Source organism: Rhinichthys klamathensis, unplaced genomic scaffold, assembly GCF_029890125.1.
Source record: "Rhinichthys klamathensis goyatoka isolate OS25496 unplaced genomic scaffold, OSU_Roscu_1.1 h1tg000103l_1, whole genome shotgun sequence".
Lineage (NCBI taxonomy): Eukaryota > Metazoa > Chordata > Actinopteri > Cypriniformes > Leuciscidae > Rhinichthys > Rhinichthys klamathensis.
The window spans coordinates 4,945,359-4,963,412 of NW_026606642.1; the positions used below are offsets into that span (position 1 = coordinate 4,945,359).

At 37.9% G+C, this 18,054-nt stretch overlaps 2 protein-coding genes across 2 annotated transcripts in view; both read right to left on the reverse strand.

Moving 5' to 3' along the window:
• Positions 1 to 18,054, reverse strand: part of LOC130086911 (uncharacterized) — a 255,212-nt gene that overhangs the window by 110,884 nt on the left and 126,274 nt on the right. The window lies entirely within an intron of this gene.
• Positions 3,710 to 7,726, reverse strand: LOC130086919 (ladderlectin-like). The gene is made up of 6 exons (XM_056253150.1): positions 7,293 to 7,726; positions 7,083 to 7,150; positions 6,761 to 6,906; positions 4,943 to 5,059; positions 4,108 to 4,219; positions 3,710 to 3,917 (listed from the first exon to the last, which is right to left on the reverse strand). The coding sequence occupies exons 2-6, from the start codon at positions 7,141 to 7,143 to the stop codon at positions 3,817 to 3,819; spliced, it is 537 nt and encodes a 178-aa protein (XP_056109125.1). The 5' UTR covers positions 7,144 to 7,150; positions 7,293 to 7,726; the 3' UTR covers positions 3,710 to 3,816.

Below are 18,054 nucleotides of genomic sequence, written 5' to 3' on the forward strand. Positions count from 1 at the left end.
GAAAAATATGATTAATGCCAAAGGGTATGGAAAGTCACAGCTTAACAGAAAGAATGAAGATGGAGAAAACGGTCAATAAAAAAAAAACAAGAAAACGGGGGTTTACATAATATGCCACATCATTTTAATAGTTTGGTTATAATTAACATATACTGTACTTTTGACGACTATAAGCAGCTGCTGCAGCTGTGTGCAAAGGTTTTGGTGATTTATGATTTATGATATAAGCAAGTGATTATGATCACTTGCTACACTTACTGCTATATGTTATTGTATGGCCATGTAAGTATACACAGTAATGCAAAGGCAAAGTGCAGTATAGCCTATAAAACTACCAAAGTTTGCCTGACTGTTAAAAAACGAAACGTTTAATATTCACCTCCCTTTGATCTATCTAATTGTACCCTTTGTTGTTAAATTTAATTGGATGCTTATATTTGATGTAAGAAAAACACAAAAAGCTGTTTTTCTCAGTTTGGAGTTTTTGCTGATACTGCTCTTATCCTTTGTAGGGCAGAATATATATATATATATATATATATATATAGATATATATATATATATATATATATATATATATATATATATATATATATATATATATATATATATATATATATATATATATATATATTATTGTTATTATTTTTAATTATATATTTTTTTTTTCTCCAAAATATTCATATAAATCATATATTTTAAATGTATTGGTTGCTTTAAATTAAATTAAGATTGTATGTTTGGTAATTGAACCTAAATGGTTTAAAAATGAATGTGCTATATTTCAGATCAATATATTTGTTTTCCTTCATTTTAATCAACACTAACTTTATTCTCATCTGAATTATAAATAACTTATTTGTGGATAAAATAAAAAATCCCAAATAATCCAGCCGTGTAAAATATATGAAATATACATGACGTCATCTTGGCAACATCAAAGTTAATACCGTATTCCGCATGAGCTGTAAATCTGACTTCATGTCAGAAAATCTGCGAGTAAACAGTCTCAGTCCTTTGCTCCGTTCAAGAATGATTCCTAAAATAATGTGTGTTGTTGAGGAGACGTGCTGTAATTGTAAGTGAGCAGATTTTCACCTGAATGAAGATGATGAATCATCATTGAAGACACCTGATGACTATATGAGTTCAGGGATTCAGGTCTAATGTGAAATAATGTTAAAACATGACCAACACCATCAGATCACCTTTTCTATTTGTTCATCTGGCTGTTATAACTCACGTATAGCAGCCAAACAACATCTAAAGTTAACGATTTAAGGGTCAAGAGCCCAACTAAAACACACACTGATCTCCATAATGGTGACTTAACAATTACGGTTTTCTCCTTCAGTGATTCTGCTAGTTAATATCAGGTGTCTTTAATGATGGCAATAAAAAAAGGGGTCCTTAATTCATCTTTGACGTCAGTCTGTTATTTCCGATATTTTTGTTTAGAAAAATGTGTAAATTCTACTCATTTTAAATGGTTAACTTTTAAGTAATTCATTTGGTTAATTATTACTCAATTCTAATTTGTTAAATTTAATTAATAATATGAATTGTAATCTGTTGCCTCAATTTTATTGATTAGATTTAACCTATTCAGTTGTATTCATTTTAACACTTCTTCACCCACTCCTGTGTTTTGTTCCCTGACTCGTCATCCTACAGAACTGGAGCAGGAGTGGATCTTGAGCTGTCCTCATCACTGCATCTGGACTTCACCACTATCAAGGAAACTTAAGGTGAGATTTTATATCTAATTATGATTGAGAGTATAATAAAGATGAGACTTAAATTCATTCTATGAATTTCTACCTTTATGTTTTATGGATGCTACTGTTATGCTACTGGAAAAAAAAATCAATATTGTTTGCAGCGTTTAGTTTCTCGTCCATACTGATGAAAACAAAATAAATGTTATAAAATAAAATAAATAAACTAATAAACTATCAAACATAAATCATAAATTGTAAGTCATTCATTGCATTTATTCTTAAAATTACCCGGACACTGGCATAGAAATGATATGACCTTTAAGAATATGACCCTGAGAGTGTCACACTGCTTAACTGCAGGATCACTGCATGTTTGCTCACTGAAATCACCCACATTTCGAAGATAATAAATTGGCGAAAAATAACTCTGCAAGTGTAAAATTAACTGCGACCAATTTACAAATAAAATTAAGTATGTTATTAAAACTAGTTTAATCTAAAAATAGGCCTAAACCAAAACCAATGTTCTGCCTTTGATGCAGATCGCTGAATTAAAAGGATTTTCATTGTTTTAAAATTGTGCGATACCATTGTAAGGCCCGATATATTGGTCCAATAGCGGTTTGGCAAATACACGGGGAAGGTTATCACATGTTCTGTCCTCATTCATGCAAAGTATTGGTTGGTTAAATTTGCAATACATTATTCATATGTATTTTCTTGTTATTTCATCTGACTCCATAAATGAAAGATTTTAATAATATCTGTGCCTCACTAAAAGTGAGCGAATGTTTGACTATTCCTTTTAACCATTAAATGAACAATGTCAAAATCATATAGAATAATCACATGTAACAATTGTAATAATGTATTAATATTTCAGATATCAGAGATCAATTCCACAATCAATTCAAATATCTAGAACATGGTTATACAGTGGTTACACCAAATAGTCTTACCCAGCTTGTACCTGCATGAATTCATGCCCAGCAAAGAAGAGAGCTGGCCTTATCTCTGAACCAGTTTTCTTTAAACTTCTATAAACCTTATTTCCTTTTATTTTATCTATCTGGATATGAGATATCTGTACCACTCACTTTGAGACATTTCAAATGACACCAAAAACATAAGTCAATGATAAAAATTCACATTAAACCATGTTCTTGTGTGAGTTCTTAGTTGTTTCGGAGAGGGAGAAAGGCTAAATGGGGAGGTTGAATGTTAAATAGACAGCAGGGCCCTTTTGTCTCATGCATGCCTACCAGTATTTTTAGTCTTACACCATATAGATCTGTGGGCGTCGCTGTACCCTTTTTGAAATACACACTGTGCCCCAGTAAAATATTGCTGATAAATCATTTTCTGATATTGTAGATTACTTTCAATTACTATCAGCTGTTCAGAATCAGAACTAGCAATGCCAGAATAGTGAGCGAATCACTATTGATCTAATTTAGACAGGTTTAGAAAATGTTCTGAAATAGTTTTTGATTCAGTTTGATTCGTTCAAACAGTTCACTCAATCTCTGATTGGTTTGCAGAGGTGTCACACTGTAAGACTGGAAAACTGTTTGAAGAGATAGACCTGACCACTGGTCTATTGAAACAAATGGTCTTGCTGGAAATTAACATTTGACATGGAGTCAGATGAAATAATGAGAAAATACATATGAGAATGTATTGCATTTAATCAAAAATTACACGCGTGAGACCTTCACCGCTGATCGACTGCCGCCATTGGTTCGATTGAGTGGCCTTACACACCAAAATAATGCGATATTTTATAAGACAGAAAACAAAAAGGGGCCCTGGATGAGTTCTATATTTGCTTATAACATCTTTGCCGATGATGAAGCATGTGTGCATTACAGCATGCCTAAACCCCGCCCCTGATGATGACATCATTTAATGCCATATACACTTATATTTTTACATACATTATTATCCACAATGCACAAATGGCTTTTTAAATGCTTTTATTAATTTGAGGAGTGTTTCAGAGAAGATACTGACAAGAGATTAAAGTTTAGAACAGATTTGATTTTCAGAATAACATTTTTGACAATATAATGTCGGAAATATTTAGTAAATCTGGTTACATCACAGTAACTGGAGAAGCATGACGGTCTCGCAGGTCCTTAGCACAAATATAGGGCCTTGAGTGAAAACAGCCAATGTCGTTCCAGCAACGTTTAGCTGTAAGGTGAAATAATGAAATAAATTATTCTGATCATTATAGTGGTGTTAGAATCAAAATGAAATGGAATATTTAATTTAAGGCACTTTGTGAAATCTAAATATAGTGATTTCATGTTACTTTATGATGTAAAATTGTAGGATTGTAAATTATAACTGAAAGTATTAAAAAATCAGCCTGTATTCTTACAGGAAAAGTTCATCTCCAAACAGTTCTCGACACCATTAGCATTGTTAGGTTCTCCAGCGCACCAGTGGGAATACAAAAACACAGTTCCGTCACTCCACATCCAATGTCCATCCTAAAGAGTGAAGAGAGGGAATAAAAGAGTGCACTACTGTTGTCAGACTTCAGGAAGAAGCAAATTAAAATCAGATTTGAAGTAAAACCATCTTCATTAGAAAGTTTGCCTTTACTGTTTAAAGCTGAATTTGTATTTTTTTAGACGAACAAATAGGTCTCTTTACAAAAAATGTTGGGTTATTTTTTCAGTATTTGGGTAGTTTTCTTGTGCTACCCAGAGCTTGGGTCAGACGTAACAAACCAGGGAGTGTTATTTATCGCAGGCTTTCGCCACAGGTCTCTTCAGGAGAGCGCATCACCTCAAAATGGTGTAGGCCGCCTAAGTCTTCTGTAAAATACAGGTTTGTGTACATTTAATTTGATCTTTAAATTTGTTAATGTGCTGTATATTGTTTACATTTTATGCAAAGCAACATACAGGGGCGCGATGTGAGTCACCTTTTACACTAGTGTCACATGGCTCACGTCGGTCTTTTCACCTGATGGAAACTGATGCCTTGCATACAATTTTATTCAAAAATATACAGAACATAAACGTATGATATTAAAATATGTTCTCAGAACTGTGCACTGATTGTTTATGGACGTTATGTAGTCAGTCAAAGCATATTTCGGCAACTGAACATGACACAAATTTCGACCCCCTGCCAAATTATCACGCCCTCGTTGAAGTCAGTACCTGATTGCCTACTTAGAGTGTAGAACACACATTTGAACTTACTTGTACAGCATCATTAGCACCAATCCAAGTAGAAGAAGGCGACAGTCTCAGCAGGAAATCATTTTCCCTTTTTTTATGGACCGATGCGAGGTTTGCTCCAAGACTTTGACAGTTTCTCTAAACAGAGACAATTTTTTTTATTGTCAGTATACAAAATCAAATGTTATGTAGCATAAAGCAAACCTGACAACATTTTAGACATTTGCAAACAAAGTCTGTTCTAATTGATCTATTGTTAAAATCCTCGTAACAATTTGCACAAGTAAAGTGAAGTAAATTTTACTGCTACTGCTCTGTACAACTTGCCTGTTATCAAGTAAAATCTACTTACTGTTGAACTTCACATTCATTTGACATTTAATTGAAGTAATTAAGTAAATATTACTTAATAATATTAAATTTATTTAATTTCATATATAGAATAAATAAAAATCTACTAAACTAACTTCAGTAAATTTAACAAAATTAACTTTTTACTCAACAAAATAACACTGAATTAAACCACACATTTAAAGTGTATGCTTTACTTAGAAATATCTAAATAAATAATACAATAAATATTGTATAAATTCAATACTTTATCTAAGTAAATAACAAACTATGAACACAGATACCTCGATACTTGGTACACAATGACGGTAACATTCGATAGATCGTTTTTGAGTATGACTGTGTTATTTTGCGTGGAAAATGTATCCAGATGTCACAAAACGGCAAGTTTTAAACCTAACAACAAAAGCAATGATAAAATGGAGAAAATGCAGCTGGTAAACAGTGAAAAATAAACCTTATTAATTATTCATGCCCCAGTGCATGATGTTAACGCCAGTGTTATAAAAGTTGAGTAGGTTTTACTTAATTGTATATCATTGATATCATCGGTTTAATTTGCACATGCTTGAATTAAGTTCTTAGATAGACTTTAATTTGTTTTTTATTTTATTTTTGCCTGAACAATTTGTAAGGCAATTTACTGTTGCAACTGTCCCCGTTCCTGTCAGCCATGATAAAACCACATGTGCTTGTTAAATAATTGACCTTGATGCATGCTAATCATACTAGCTTACATAAAGCTAGTATGATTAGCATGCATCAAGGTCAATTATTTAACAAGCACATGTGGTTTTATCATGGCTGACAGGAACGGGGACAGTTGCAACAGTAAATTGCCTTACAAATTGTTCCATTCTTCCTGTCACTAAAAGCCTACTGTATTTTATATCAGTTTGAATATTTGACATCTGCATATAAGGCCTACTCATCTAGACAAATCTATAATTGTCATCTAATCAAAGCTGATGAATAAATAACACTGTAATATAACTTACATTTTTGATAATAATAATTTTGCTAACACTGACATATATTGTAATATATTGTATTTGTAACATGTTGCAACCATCCCCAAACAATGTTGCAACTGTCCCTGGGCCCGGGGTCAGTTGCAACATCTGACTCCTTACATTCAAATGCAAATTGTGAAAAATGTAGATTCTGTAATAATCTTTCAATGGTTTAGACTATTAACATACAGATATAAGTTTATTCTGTAAACAATTGGTTAGTCTAATCCAAACCGTCTCTGAGTAACAGAGCCAAATTCAAAAAGCGTTGGAACTGTCCCCGGTCTCCCCGTAATTACATCTGTTTGTTTTTTCAGTAGTATTTACTTCACAAGAGAATAATTTGTATCAGTTTAAATTAATAATTTGATACAATGCACTTATTGTGTACATGCATATCTTTACATCTGTCTTTTAAGATGTAGTTAAAGACACCTAATATTAAGTTTGACCAAATCTTGTTGTAACACATTACCTGTGCTGTGATCCATCTAGCTGGATGAGAAAAGAACTTGTAGCATCGGAGTCTAAATTTTATCCATGTAGCGGGGCATCTTCTGGCTAAATCAACATCCAGTCCATCCAGTCCATCCAGTCCATTAACATCTCTTGTAAAAGTCACTGCAAATAATTTTTTTTAAATGTATGTAGCTTATTTTATGTTTGTGTGATAATGTGCTGAAAATATGTGTACTTTATACACTGTAAACTCCTTAATAATCATGGAGTTATTGATCAATAGAATATTTCATATTTCCAAAATGTTTAGATTTTTACAATTTAAATGTCTTGGTTACCTTCTGCTTTCCCCATGGAGAAGATAATGAAAAGAAGCAGACAACTTTTCAGCATTGCCATGGTGAACCTGAAATGAATAAGCAGGAGAAGTTAAATATCTGCATGCACTCATATGCTGAACATTGCAATTCTCAATGCATTTAAAGACAAAGCTCAAAAATACTTCAGGTAGAACATTTATTCAGAAGGTTTCTGTTCCAAAAACTCACCTTGGTTTTCAAACAGTTGCCTTTAGCAGATTTTTGTGAAGAGCCAGAGCCTGTGCAATACAGTTATATTCTGATATCTATCAAGTGTGGAGGGGTAATATTTATACACATAATATCAGGAAGTAACAAACGGTGTCCTGCAAAGAACAATCGTTACCATTTATGGCATATTAAAGTGTAAGTAAACCCCTGGTCAGAGCCTGACTCCACCCACTGGCAATATTTGAAAAAAGCTGGATGCTAGCAGCTTAATTGGTTTTACACAGCCATACATGTTCGAGCCCGGTCTACCTACTATAATTATAACATAAGCACACAAGGCAACTTACACTCATTGGTGGGCACGCACTTATAGTCGGTTCGGCCCCATTAATACATTTATAGTTTTAATTTATAAGCCATTCACAAGTAACAGTGGTTTATCAGTGAATCCCAGTTGTCTTCGATTTATAAAAGTTTATAAAACTATCCCGTGTAAAATGATCACTACAGAGGCAGGTTTTGGCAGTGATCATCACCTCTCCTGGATATAAAAGCTTGATGCAGTTTCCGTCAAAATAAAAGATCAAGTTCTTATCTTGTTCAAGTATAGAAATTGGTACAAAACTAATTATGAAAGTTTCCGTTATTTTTTAGTGCATTTGTTTTAGTAGCCAAAATATGGCTATTACTGTCATTGGATTAATATTCAATTAATCCGCGAGTCAAGTTTACTGTGGCGAGCAGGACGAGACTGAGGGCCGTGGGAGAACGGCGCGAGTCATGTTTACTGTGGCGAGCAGGACGAGACTGAGGGCCGCGGGAGAACGGCGCGAGTCATGTTTACTGTGGCGAGCAGGACGAGACTGAGGGCCGCGGGAGAACGGCGCATGTTTACTGTGGCGAGCAGGACGAGACTGAGGGCCGCGGGAGAACGGCGCGAGTCATGTTTACTGTGTCGAGCAGGACGAGACTGAGGGCCGCGGGAGAACGGCGCGAGTCATGTTTACTGTGTCGAGCAGGACGAGACTGAGGGCCGCGGGAGAACGGCGCGAGTCATGTTTACTGTGGCGAGCAGGACGAGACTGAGGGCCGCGGGAGAACGGCGCATGTTTACTGTGGCGAGCAGGACGAGACTGAGGGCCGCGGGAGAACAGCGCGAGTCATGTTTACTGTGTCGAGCAGGACGAGACTGAGGGCCGCGGGAGAACGGCGCGAGTCATGTTTACTGTGTCGAGCAGGACGAGACTGAGGGCCGCGGGAGAACGGCGCGAGTCATGTTTACTGTGGCGAGCAGGACGAGACTGAGGGCCGCGGGAGAACGGCGCGAGTCATGTTTACTGTGGCGAGCAGGACGAGACTGAGGGCCGCGGGAGAACGGCGCGAGTCATGTTTACTGTGGCGAGCAGGACGAGACTGAGGGCCGCGGGAGAACGGCGCGAGTCATGTTTACTGTGGCGAGCAGGACGAGACTGAGGGCCGCGGGAGAACGGCGTGAGTCATGTTTACTGTGGCGAGCAGGATGAGACTGAGGGCCGCGGGAGAACGGCGCGAGTCATGTTTACTGTGGCGAGCAGGACGAGACTGAGGGCCGCGGGAGAACGGCGCAAGTCATGTTTACTGTGGCGAGCAGGACGAGACTGAGGGCCGCGGGAGAACGGCGCGAGTCATGTTTACTGTGGCGAGCAGGATGAGTGAGGGCGGCGGGAGAACGACACGAGTCATGTTTACTGTGGCGAGCAGGACGAGACTGAGGGCCGCGGGAGAACGGCGCGAGTCATGTTTACTGTGGCGAGCAGGACGAGCCTGAGGGCCGCCGGAGAACGGCGCGAGTCATGTTTACTGTGGCGAGCAGGACGAGCCTGAGGGCCGCGGGAGAACGGCGCGAGTCATGTTTACTGTGGCGAGCAGGACGAGCCTGATGGCCGCGGGAGAACGGCGCGAGTCATGTTTACTGTGGCGAGCAGGACGAGCCTGATGGCCGCGGGAGAACGGCGCGAGTCATTTTTACTGTGGCGAGCAGGACGAGGCTGAGGGCCGCGGGAGAACGGCGCATGTTTACTGTGGCGAGCAGGACGAGACTGAGGGCCGCGGGAGAACGGCGCGAGTCATGTTTACTGTGGCGAGCAGGACGAGACTGAGGGCCGCGGGAGAACGGCACGAGTCATGTTTACTGTGGCGAGCAGGACGAGACTGAGGGCCGCGGGAGAACGGCACGAGTCATGTTTACTGTGGCGAGCAGGACGAGACTGAGGGCCGCGGGAGAACGGCACGAGTCATGTTTACTGTGGCGAGCAGGACGAGGCTGAGGGCCGCGGGAGAACGGCGCGAGTCATGTTTACTGTGGCGAGCAGGACGAGGCTGAGGGCCGCGGGAGAACGGCGCGAGTCATGTTTACTGTGGCGAGCAGGACGAGACTGAGGGCCGCGGGAGAACGGCGCGAGTCATGTTTACTGTGGCGAGCAGGACGAGCCTGAGGGCCGCCGGAGAACGGCGCGAGTCATGTTTACTGTGGCGAGCAGGACGAGCCTGAGGGCCGCGGGAGAACGGCGCGAGTCATGTTTACTGTGGCGAGCAGGACGAGGCTAGAGCCGCGGGAGAACGGCGCGAGTCATGTTTACTGTGGCGAGCAGGACGAGGCTAGAGCCGCGGGAGAACGGCGCGAGTCATGTTTACTGTGGCGAGCAGGACGAGGCTAGAGCCGGGAGAGAACAGCGCGAGGCCGGTGGCGTGATTACCGATGAGCGAAACCTGTGAGACGCACCGGTCTCGTATCTCTCACGGGGAGCGGGAATTTTCTTAGCAATGTTAAAACGCACATCAACCGATCACTTGTTTAGCGTTCATGTAAACACTATATTCAGATTCACCAATCGGAATGAATTCAGTTTGAAACAAACGGTGTGCATATAATGAATGGCGACTGCAGAAAGCAAGCTGAATCCCGGACATTTTGGACAATCTCGAGGCCGGACATGTCCGGGGAAAAGTCGATGGTAACCCCTAATACTCAGCTTTCTCCACAGAACAAGAGCCTACTAGCTTAGCTTGAAAAAAAGATGGCCGACACTGTGTGTACATTCTGTGTGAGTGAGATCCATGAGATCCGTGAGATCCCACCCTCTATGGGCGGGTTGAGAATATGCGGGACAGCCCCTACTGGCTGTAGTCTTTAGCCTCTGGCCAAAAAATCCTCCGATGACGCAAAATGACGATTTTTGAGTCATCGGAGGATTTTTTCCAGACAAAAAACACATAAATCTCTCGTCTCAGGGGGATATGAGGGTGGAAAGCACGGTAATTTGGAAATAATACAGGTTTTCTACTAATACAAAGCTTAATGCCAAATCCTGAAGTATCCCTTTGAGACCGATTACCTGTACTTACCTGTGCTGTGGAACCCTAAGTCTTACTTTATCTGTTCTTCATCCATCACACCACCAGTCTTCATTCCTGTTATCTGTGTTTGAACTCTTACCTGTCTGCATCCTTCTGTTCTGTGACACGCGTTATCACATCGTGTATTCTTGCTGTGCACAGTCAATGTAAGGTAGTGGGCAATGCCTTAACCTGTAAATGCATGAATATTTCACCAATCATTATTACATATACTGCTCATTAGCAACCCGGATCTATATCTCTGGATCTCTACCGGTCACAATAATAAAAAAAAAAACTCTCCAGATATTCGAATAACATTTACAGAAGAATAAAATAAAGCATATTGTGTTGCCTTTTGGAGCTTGGAAGGGTTTGATTTGAACAAATGTTTTATACCATCATCACTGCCCTCATCAGAGCTCATTTCCCAGTACATTCAACATCTAGCTCATATTCGCCATCTCAAACATATTCTCAAAACTATCATTTTCAACGTTTTTAAAATTAATATTTGGATCGCTGACAGCTTCACCAGATCCACCATCAAGTAACAGTGACAGTATTTGACTGCGTTCAGTACTTGCTCTGCTGTAAATCGCTGAGCCATTTAAAGTTTTGCTGATGATACTTCCTATTCTTTTGTTTTCTGCCTGCGGTAACTATGAGTGAAACGTCACTTCATCATTGTGTATCAAACATTGCCACCTTGTGACATAAAGGTGAAGGTTGCACTTTATTCAGTCATCAACGATTAAATTATTGTTGTGCATACAAATATATACTTATTCACCTCGGGTACACAAAAATAATGGGGCAGTCTTTTATCATTTCATAATTAATTGAAGAATACTAAAAAGGTTGATTTCTGACTTTTACAAAAAATTAATGAGGTGGAGGGTAGTGAATAACGTCCCGGGTCACTAAAGGCCTGAGGTATGGGTAAAAGGGTTCGAGGTCTAATGATTAGACAAGCAAAGCAATTGTAGTCCTGAAATGAGATGTAGAACATGGTCAAATAAAATGCACATATCAAATGTTTTTTTTTTTCTACAGTGGTGTGATTTACCACAGTTTGAAAACCACTCGCACTTCATACACAGAAATCTGACTCTAAGCCATAAAACAATTATGTTCATAAATGTTGGTTTATCAGTGATTTGTTGATCTCAATGTGTGGACATGAAAAATAAACTAAATATCGAGGTACTATATGTATCCTTGGTTCACTTGGTTCACTATCGTTGCGTCAGACTGCAGTGGAATGGAGCCCTGCCAAAGGGAATATTTGAGAACTGAGCAGTGAGCTTGCTTGTTTGTTGTTGGTAGTTTACCTTATCTGTTAAACACACCTAGACAGTGAATGTGCACATTTATTTTGATCCTACTTTAATGGAAATAATCTAAGCATGGCATGCAGAAATAGTAGTTACATGCATGCATTAGAAAGAAACTGTAAGCTGTCAAAAATGTATCATACAGTGTTTGTATTTATATGCTGTACCTTTGTATGACAGCTTACTTAGATTCCAAATTGCCAAAACAGAGATAAGAAGAGAAAAATTCCTCTCAATATCTGATTCACGTGAATGTCAACCAGGGAAACCTGATCTGTTAATGTGATGTCATGATTAGTTTCACTCATGTTGGGGTGAGTCATAGACACCACCTCCTTAAATCACACACTTAAGCTTTTCATCGGAAGGTTTTGCCACTGGAGAAGTTTCAGGGACGGAAATTAATGTAAATGAGATGTCCCACTAAATGTATTATATTTACAGATTGAAAAGTTTGATAGGAGCTCTGATCAATTGAGTTATCTTGAGAAATAGGAACACATTTCTCCCTCTCACGTGAAGATGGGAGAGATCAGAGAAGTCAGAGATGATTCATTATAACATCTCCCAGTACTGTATCTTCAATCTGCACTTTCAAGCAAGGCCTTCTTTATTCCATTTCACGAGACATTCTGACGCTCAGTTAAAATGCGACCGCTCGTTTGATTTGACCGACTGTTTAAAAGCAATTGCGAATTATTATGATTTTGGTGCACACATTATTTTGAATCCTCTGAGACAAACTGAATGAAGCACAAGATGAGATTCAGTCCCTCCTCTTTCCTCTCAGTGACGGGGGTGAAACGCTTACAGTTAATAAGAATAAAATGTGTATTTATAATTTGTTTTGAAGGCTCCATTTACAGATGATAAAATATATTTAAATTTTATGAAATCAGAAGTGTGCAATATTTGTAATTATGTCATTCTCGTGTTCTGTGTAGGCTTGATTACGACTCAAATAACACAATTTCATGTTTTTATTTAATATTTATGGTTTGATTTTCCCACAATAATGTGAAATATATCAGTGCATATCCAACATGCACATTTTAAAGGTTTTGGCCACATCTGACCTGTAGAAAGTCATTCACCCCAGTGGGAACCTATACAAACTTAGAAGATATTTTGTTCCAGTTTTTATTTAGTTTTTTTTTTTTATGGTATACGGATGTTAATGGAAAAAAAATATGAGATGGGAGGAAAAATTAGGCTGTATGATTGACAGCATCACTAGGAAGCAGCCGAACGAGAGGGTTTTCATAGCAAGTGCGCCCTCTGGTGACCAGTGTGCGTCTCTCCACTTAGCCTACTGAGAAATATTATTTATGCCAATTAACATTTATTTAAGCACTTTAGATTAAAATAGCCCTATGTTTACGAACTCAACGTTGATCAACGAAAATTAAACGTAATAGTTGAAGATTTTATGTTGGACTAAAGACTGCCTGCATGATACACCTGTTTAAGCTCGCGCTACGGTTTCAAAGTGTGTAGGCTACAACACGACATGTTTTGCTGTTCTTGTTGCATTTGCACGGCTGTAACCAGCATATCTCCTCCGTATGCTATGTTTCCAGTGAATCTATTATCGAACTGATCTAACAGTGAATTTAGGTTGTCTAGTCTAGTTGAGTGGAGTGGAATTAACAGCACAAATGAAAATTCAAAGGAAGTAAGACCATGTTAATCGATCAACCGCTGTTATAGCCCAGACCTATGTAAAATGTTACATTGTTTGCTAGCTGGTATAATGATCTCATCTCTGTTAAAAAAATTCTCAACATTAATTCCAATGGTAGCTATGACCGCTGTTTTCCATATATTTTGTTTGAGGTAGGCTATCCTTGAAAGGGGTTAGACTAGTCAAATGGTGGTGGATCCATTTAAATTCTCCGCAATGTCGCCGTCATTTTAAATGCGCGAGCCCTTACATTCGAATGGATTCTGATTGTCTGTCAGTGTGTTATCGTTCAACAGGTAGGGAAAACAATCTGAAAGTGATCCCAACGATATTGTTCCTCTATATCTTCATCTTTATTTGTAGTCGTGCTGACTCTGCTATTTATTTATTTTGAAAACTATAGAATTATAGTTATTGGCGTGAACAAGCCTTAAGAGGCTAAGACTAGCTAAGCTTGCTGGCTAACATCTACTACTAGAACATCCAATTATGTAGCCTATATTTTGTGGGTATATTTTTATATTGCTCAGTTGCCTTTTTCTGGTCTCTTTTATAATTCTAACATATTCTCTCTTGAAGTACAAGAGGCTTTAACATCTCTATACACCTCATCTCAATTATCTCACTGACCAAAGTAATCTCACATTGCAACTTACATTTTCGTCAATCTTTAGCAGAGGAAATTGGATCATTTAGTTTCCCTTACCATGGTTTAATCAACACTCCCACTACAGACACCTTTTTTTTTTAAACAGTGTAAGTCAAGATATGTTTTTTTTTTTCAGGAATGTTTGTTGGTGTCTGCCCTTACAGAAAAAACACATGAATTTCACATGTTATCACATGTTTTCCACATGTGCCCACATGTGACCACATGTGACCACATATGCCCACATGTGACCACATATGAACAACATGTCATCACATGTGAACAATGTTTCACCACATATGAACAACATGTCACCACATGCAGTAATGTTCGACCACATGTGAACAACATGTCACCACATGCAGTAATGTTCGACCACATGTGAACAACATGTCACCACATGTGAACTTAATGGAACACGTGGCACATGTGGAAAACATGTTATAGGTAATAATGTGGAGCTCATGTGAAATATATTTGCACGTTGTAATAGGTTTTAACATGTGAATTATGTTACCACGTCACAAATACTGTACATTTTTAGCTTCAATAGCCTTTTTCACACAAAATGCATAGAACATAAAGCTTATAATGCATGTGTATATACTAACACTTATATACACGTATAGTTTTTAATGAGTTTTTGCAATACTTTTATTTCAACACTGTTTACCATTTCTAAAGCTATATTGTAAATATATTTTACATAATCAACAGTATATTATATTTGATATAATCAATAGGCTACTGCAAGCACGTTTTCAAATAAAATAAAGTGGATATTAAACTTTTCATTTTAAGTGCTGCATGATTTTGACGTGGTTTAATCAATGCCGTGCGCGTGAACTTTCGAGTATTTCAAACACTGGAGCGGCCGGCGCGCAGAGTTGCCATGGAAACGGCGCGGGACCACTGCTACTGGTAAGCAACAAAACTCCCTCTCTCGATGTTGTTTAAACTTTTCACGGCTTTTTCCAGGTGAGATTAGTCTCTAAAATCACACGAATAATACTCACAACTGTTTTTGACATTTCTCTTACTTGTAATTGACACGATTCTGTTAAAAATTTACATGGTGTAGTGTCTTCGGAAAAAGTCCGTTAGGATCTCAACCGTTTTCTGAAGAGGTAGCAGCTAGCTAGGCTAACGTAATGTTAACTCGGTTGAACTTTTATTTATTAAAGTTTGGGCTTTTAATCACCTCTTATGTGTAGATGAGAGGTTTTGTAAAGGTTTTACTTGGAAGTGAGCTAATTTATTTAACACAAACGTAAACATAACGTATCGGTGATGTTACTTTCAGGAGCAAGAAAATTGGCTGAAACTAACGTTAGCTCAATGGTAACGTTAAACACATTTTGATTAAAAAATGTTCTGTGATTTCAGTAGTAACAAAATAACCCATAACAGAGAGAAAGCTCCACGACTTCAACATTTCTGGAGAAAGCTGCTGCCGGAGAAGTAACGTTAGGACACAGGTGAGCCGAGGAAGCTCATTAAATAACCTCATTTTATTTCTCAATTTGTTTTTTTAAATTGTTTATTTTAAGAAGGTTTTGACATCCAAACGAAGTTACACCGTATGAGCAAAATTAAATGAATAAGTAAACCCAAAAACAAATTCTGTTATCCTAGTTAAGAAATTATATTCTGTATATTCTTTAAATTCTTTCTCTTTTCTGCATTTCACCTCTGCTGTAGCTTCTTTCCTTTCAATAAACCTGGCATTGCATTGTTGGCTCAGTGACAAATGGCTTGTTGTGTTCTTAGATCCTTCAGTGCTGATGCCCTTCAACGGAGCGGAGTGGAGCTGATCTTCATCTCTAAAGCACTATTGATGAACCATATGATTAGTAAGTAAAACGCCAAACATACACTAATGTCAAACATACACTAATTGTCTTGGTACAAATGTTTATGTCTCTTTCTCTTATGTTCACCAAAAAACATTAAAAACAATAATATTGTGAAATAATATAAATAAATAAAAACTGTTTTCTATGTGAATATATTGTAAAATGCAATTACTTCCTATGATCAAAGCTGAATTTTCAGCATCACAGCTTCACATCATCCTTCATAAATTATTCTAATATGACGATTTGATGCTCAAAAAAACATTTATGATTATTATCAGTGTTGAAAACAGTTGTGCTGCTTCATATTTTTGTGTTTTTCAGGATTATTTGATGAATAGAAAGGTTAAAATAACAGCATTTATTTGAAACAGAAATCCTTACTCTCTCTTTTGATCAATTTAATGCATCCTTGCTGAGTAAAAATATGAATTTCTTCTTTTTTTTCTGTTCATTTTTAAATCTATCATTGACCCCAAATGTTTGAACATTAGTGTAAACTACCCTTCATATGTTTGTGGTCTATTTAACAATGAATCCTGGAGGGGAAAAAATGGTTTAAACTGTTACAATGGTTTACACAAACACATTAATCAGCACAACTGTTTTCAACATTGATAATAATCAGAAATGTTTTGGATGTTTACATGGTAAGAATGTATAGAATTCAAATATAAAAAACACTGACTCGTTAGGTCATGTTTACTCATTAAAGTCAGATGATTTCCTATTAATTCAATAGAATATGGTGACTTCAATTTACATGACGTCATGAGCAATCAAGTCATTTATATAGATCAGTGAGTAGTGCCCAGCATATCCAAGTCCACTAAAGGAGATTTCTCGCATTTTACCCCTAAACTCTGGAATATGAAGGTAAAAGAGTATCAAGACTCGAGCATGAACAATAAATACTTGTATGCTAAAATTTACACTCACAGCTCCAAAGTGAAAACCTCACCTAATATGCAATAACGTTGAAAAGATCACGGTTTCTGTCCTGACGAAAATGTTCTATTTTTTATTTTATTTTTTGCTTTGCAGAACAAGTCTGTGACTGACTTAATGAACCCAGTTGCTTTGGATCATGCTCAAAGATGTAAGGGCTACAAAAAGTTAACCAGAACTCTTATGGACTCCATCTTCTCTTTCGAAGAGATGGCAGCATGAACGGAAAAAAAGGGGTTGTTGGTGAAAAAAGAGCCTTGACCTACAAAAGGTGCAGCTAATAATTGGTAAGCATGTCTGAATATCTTTTATCAATAGTTATTATATATGACAAGCGCTGAGCGCGTCCGTCAGCGCCAGCCATAGCGCGGAAAGCACAGTTTGAATCTGACAGTTATGTCACTTCATGTCAAACTTGTTTTCAAATTTTAATGTAATCAATCTCATTTCTTACAGACCATGTCAAAAAGAGGCACCCAGGCATCGGAGGCACTGAGATCAAGGTCTGCATGGCACAAAAGTTAAAAGATCTGAGGAGACGAGCAGAAAGGTAATATTCAGACGATCCAACATCCAAGTGTGATCCCCATGTGGTCTGTTCACATTTGCGAAACCGACATGCGCGAGGACTGATGACTCAGTTTATTCCTCAGTCTACATTGTGATCTAATCACAAACTGTCAATAGTTTTTTTTATAAATGAGACGCACCACTCGTCTTATACAGTTGTTTAAGCAAGATGTATTTCCATAGCATATTTACGTAAAACGTTTAATGACATAATAACATTACAAATGAATAATAATTAATTATTAAGCCCCATAAAAATGCTTTTCAGAAACCTACGGGGTGACGTCACGGACACTACGTCCATATTTTTTTTTACAGTCTATGGTTTGCACTGCCCTAATCTTTGATCTTTTTCTATCCC

What these genes read in the sequence shown, in the direction of transcription:
- LOC130086919 (XM_056253150.1), bottom strand. Translation starts at nt 7,143, where the DNA reads ATGGCAATGCTGAAAAGTTGTCTGCTTCTTTTCATTATCTTCTCCATG. An exon ending in CTAGATGGATCACAGCACAG is followed by an intron (nt 5,060 to 6,760) that starts GTAATGTGTTAC and finishes GTCTCTGTTTAG; the next exon opens with AGAAACTGTCAAAGTCTTGG. An exon ending in GTGCTAATGATGCTGTACAA is followed by an intron (nt 4,220 to 4,942) that starts GTAAGTTCAAAT and finishes TTCACTCTTTAG; the next exon opens with GATGGACATTGGATGTGGAG.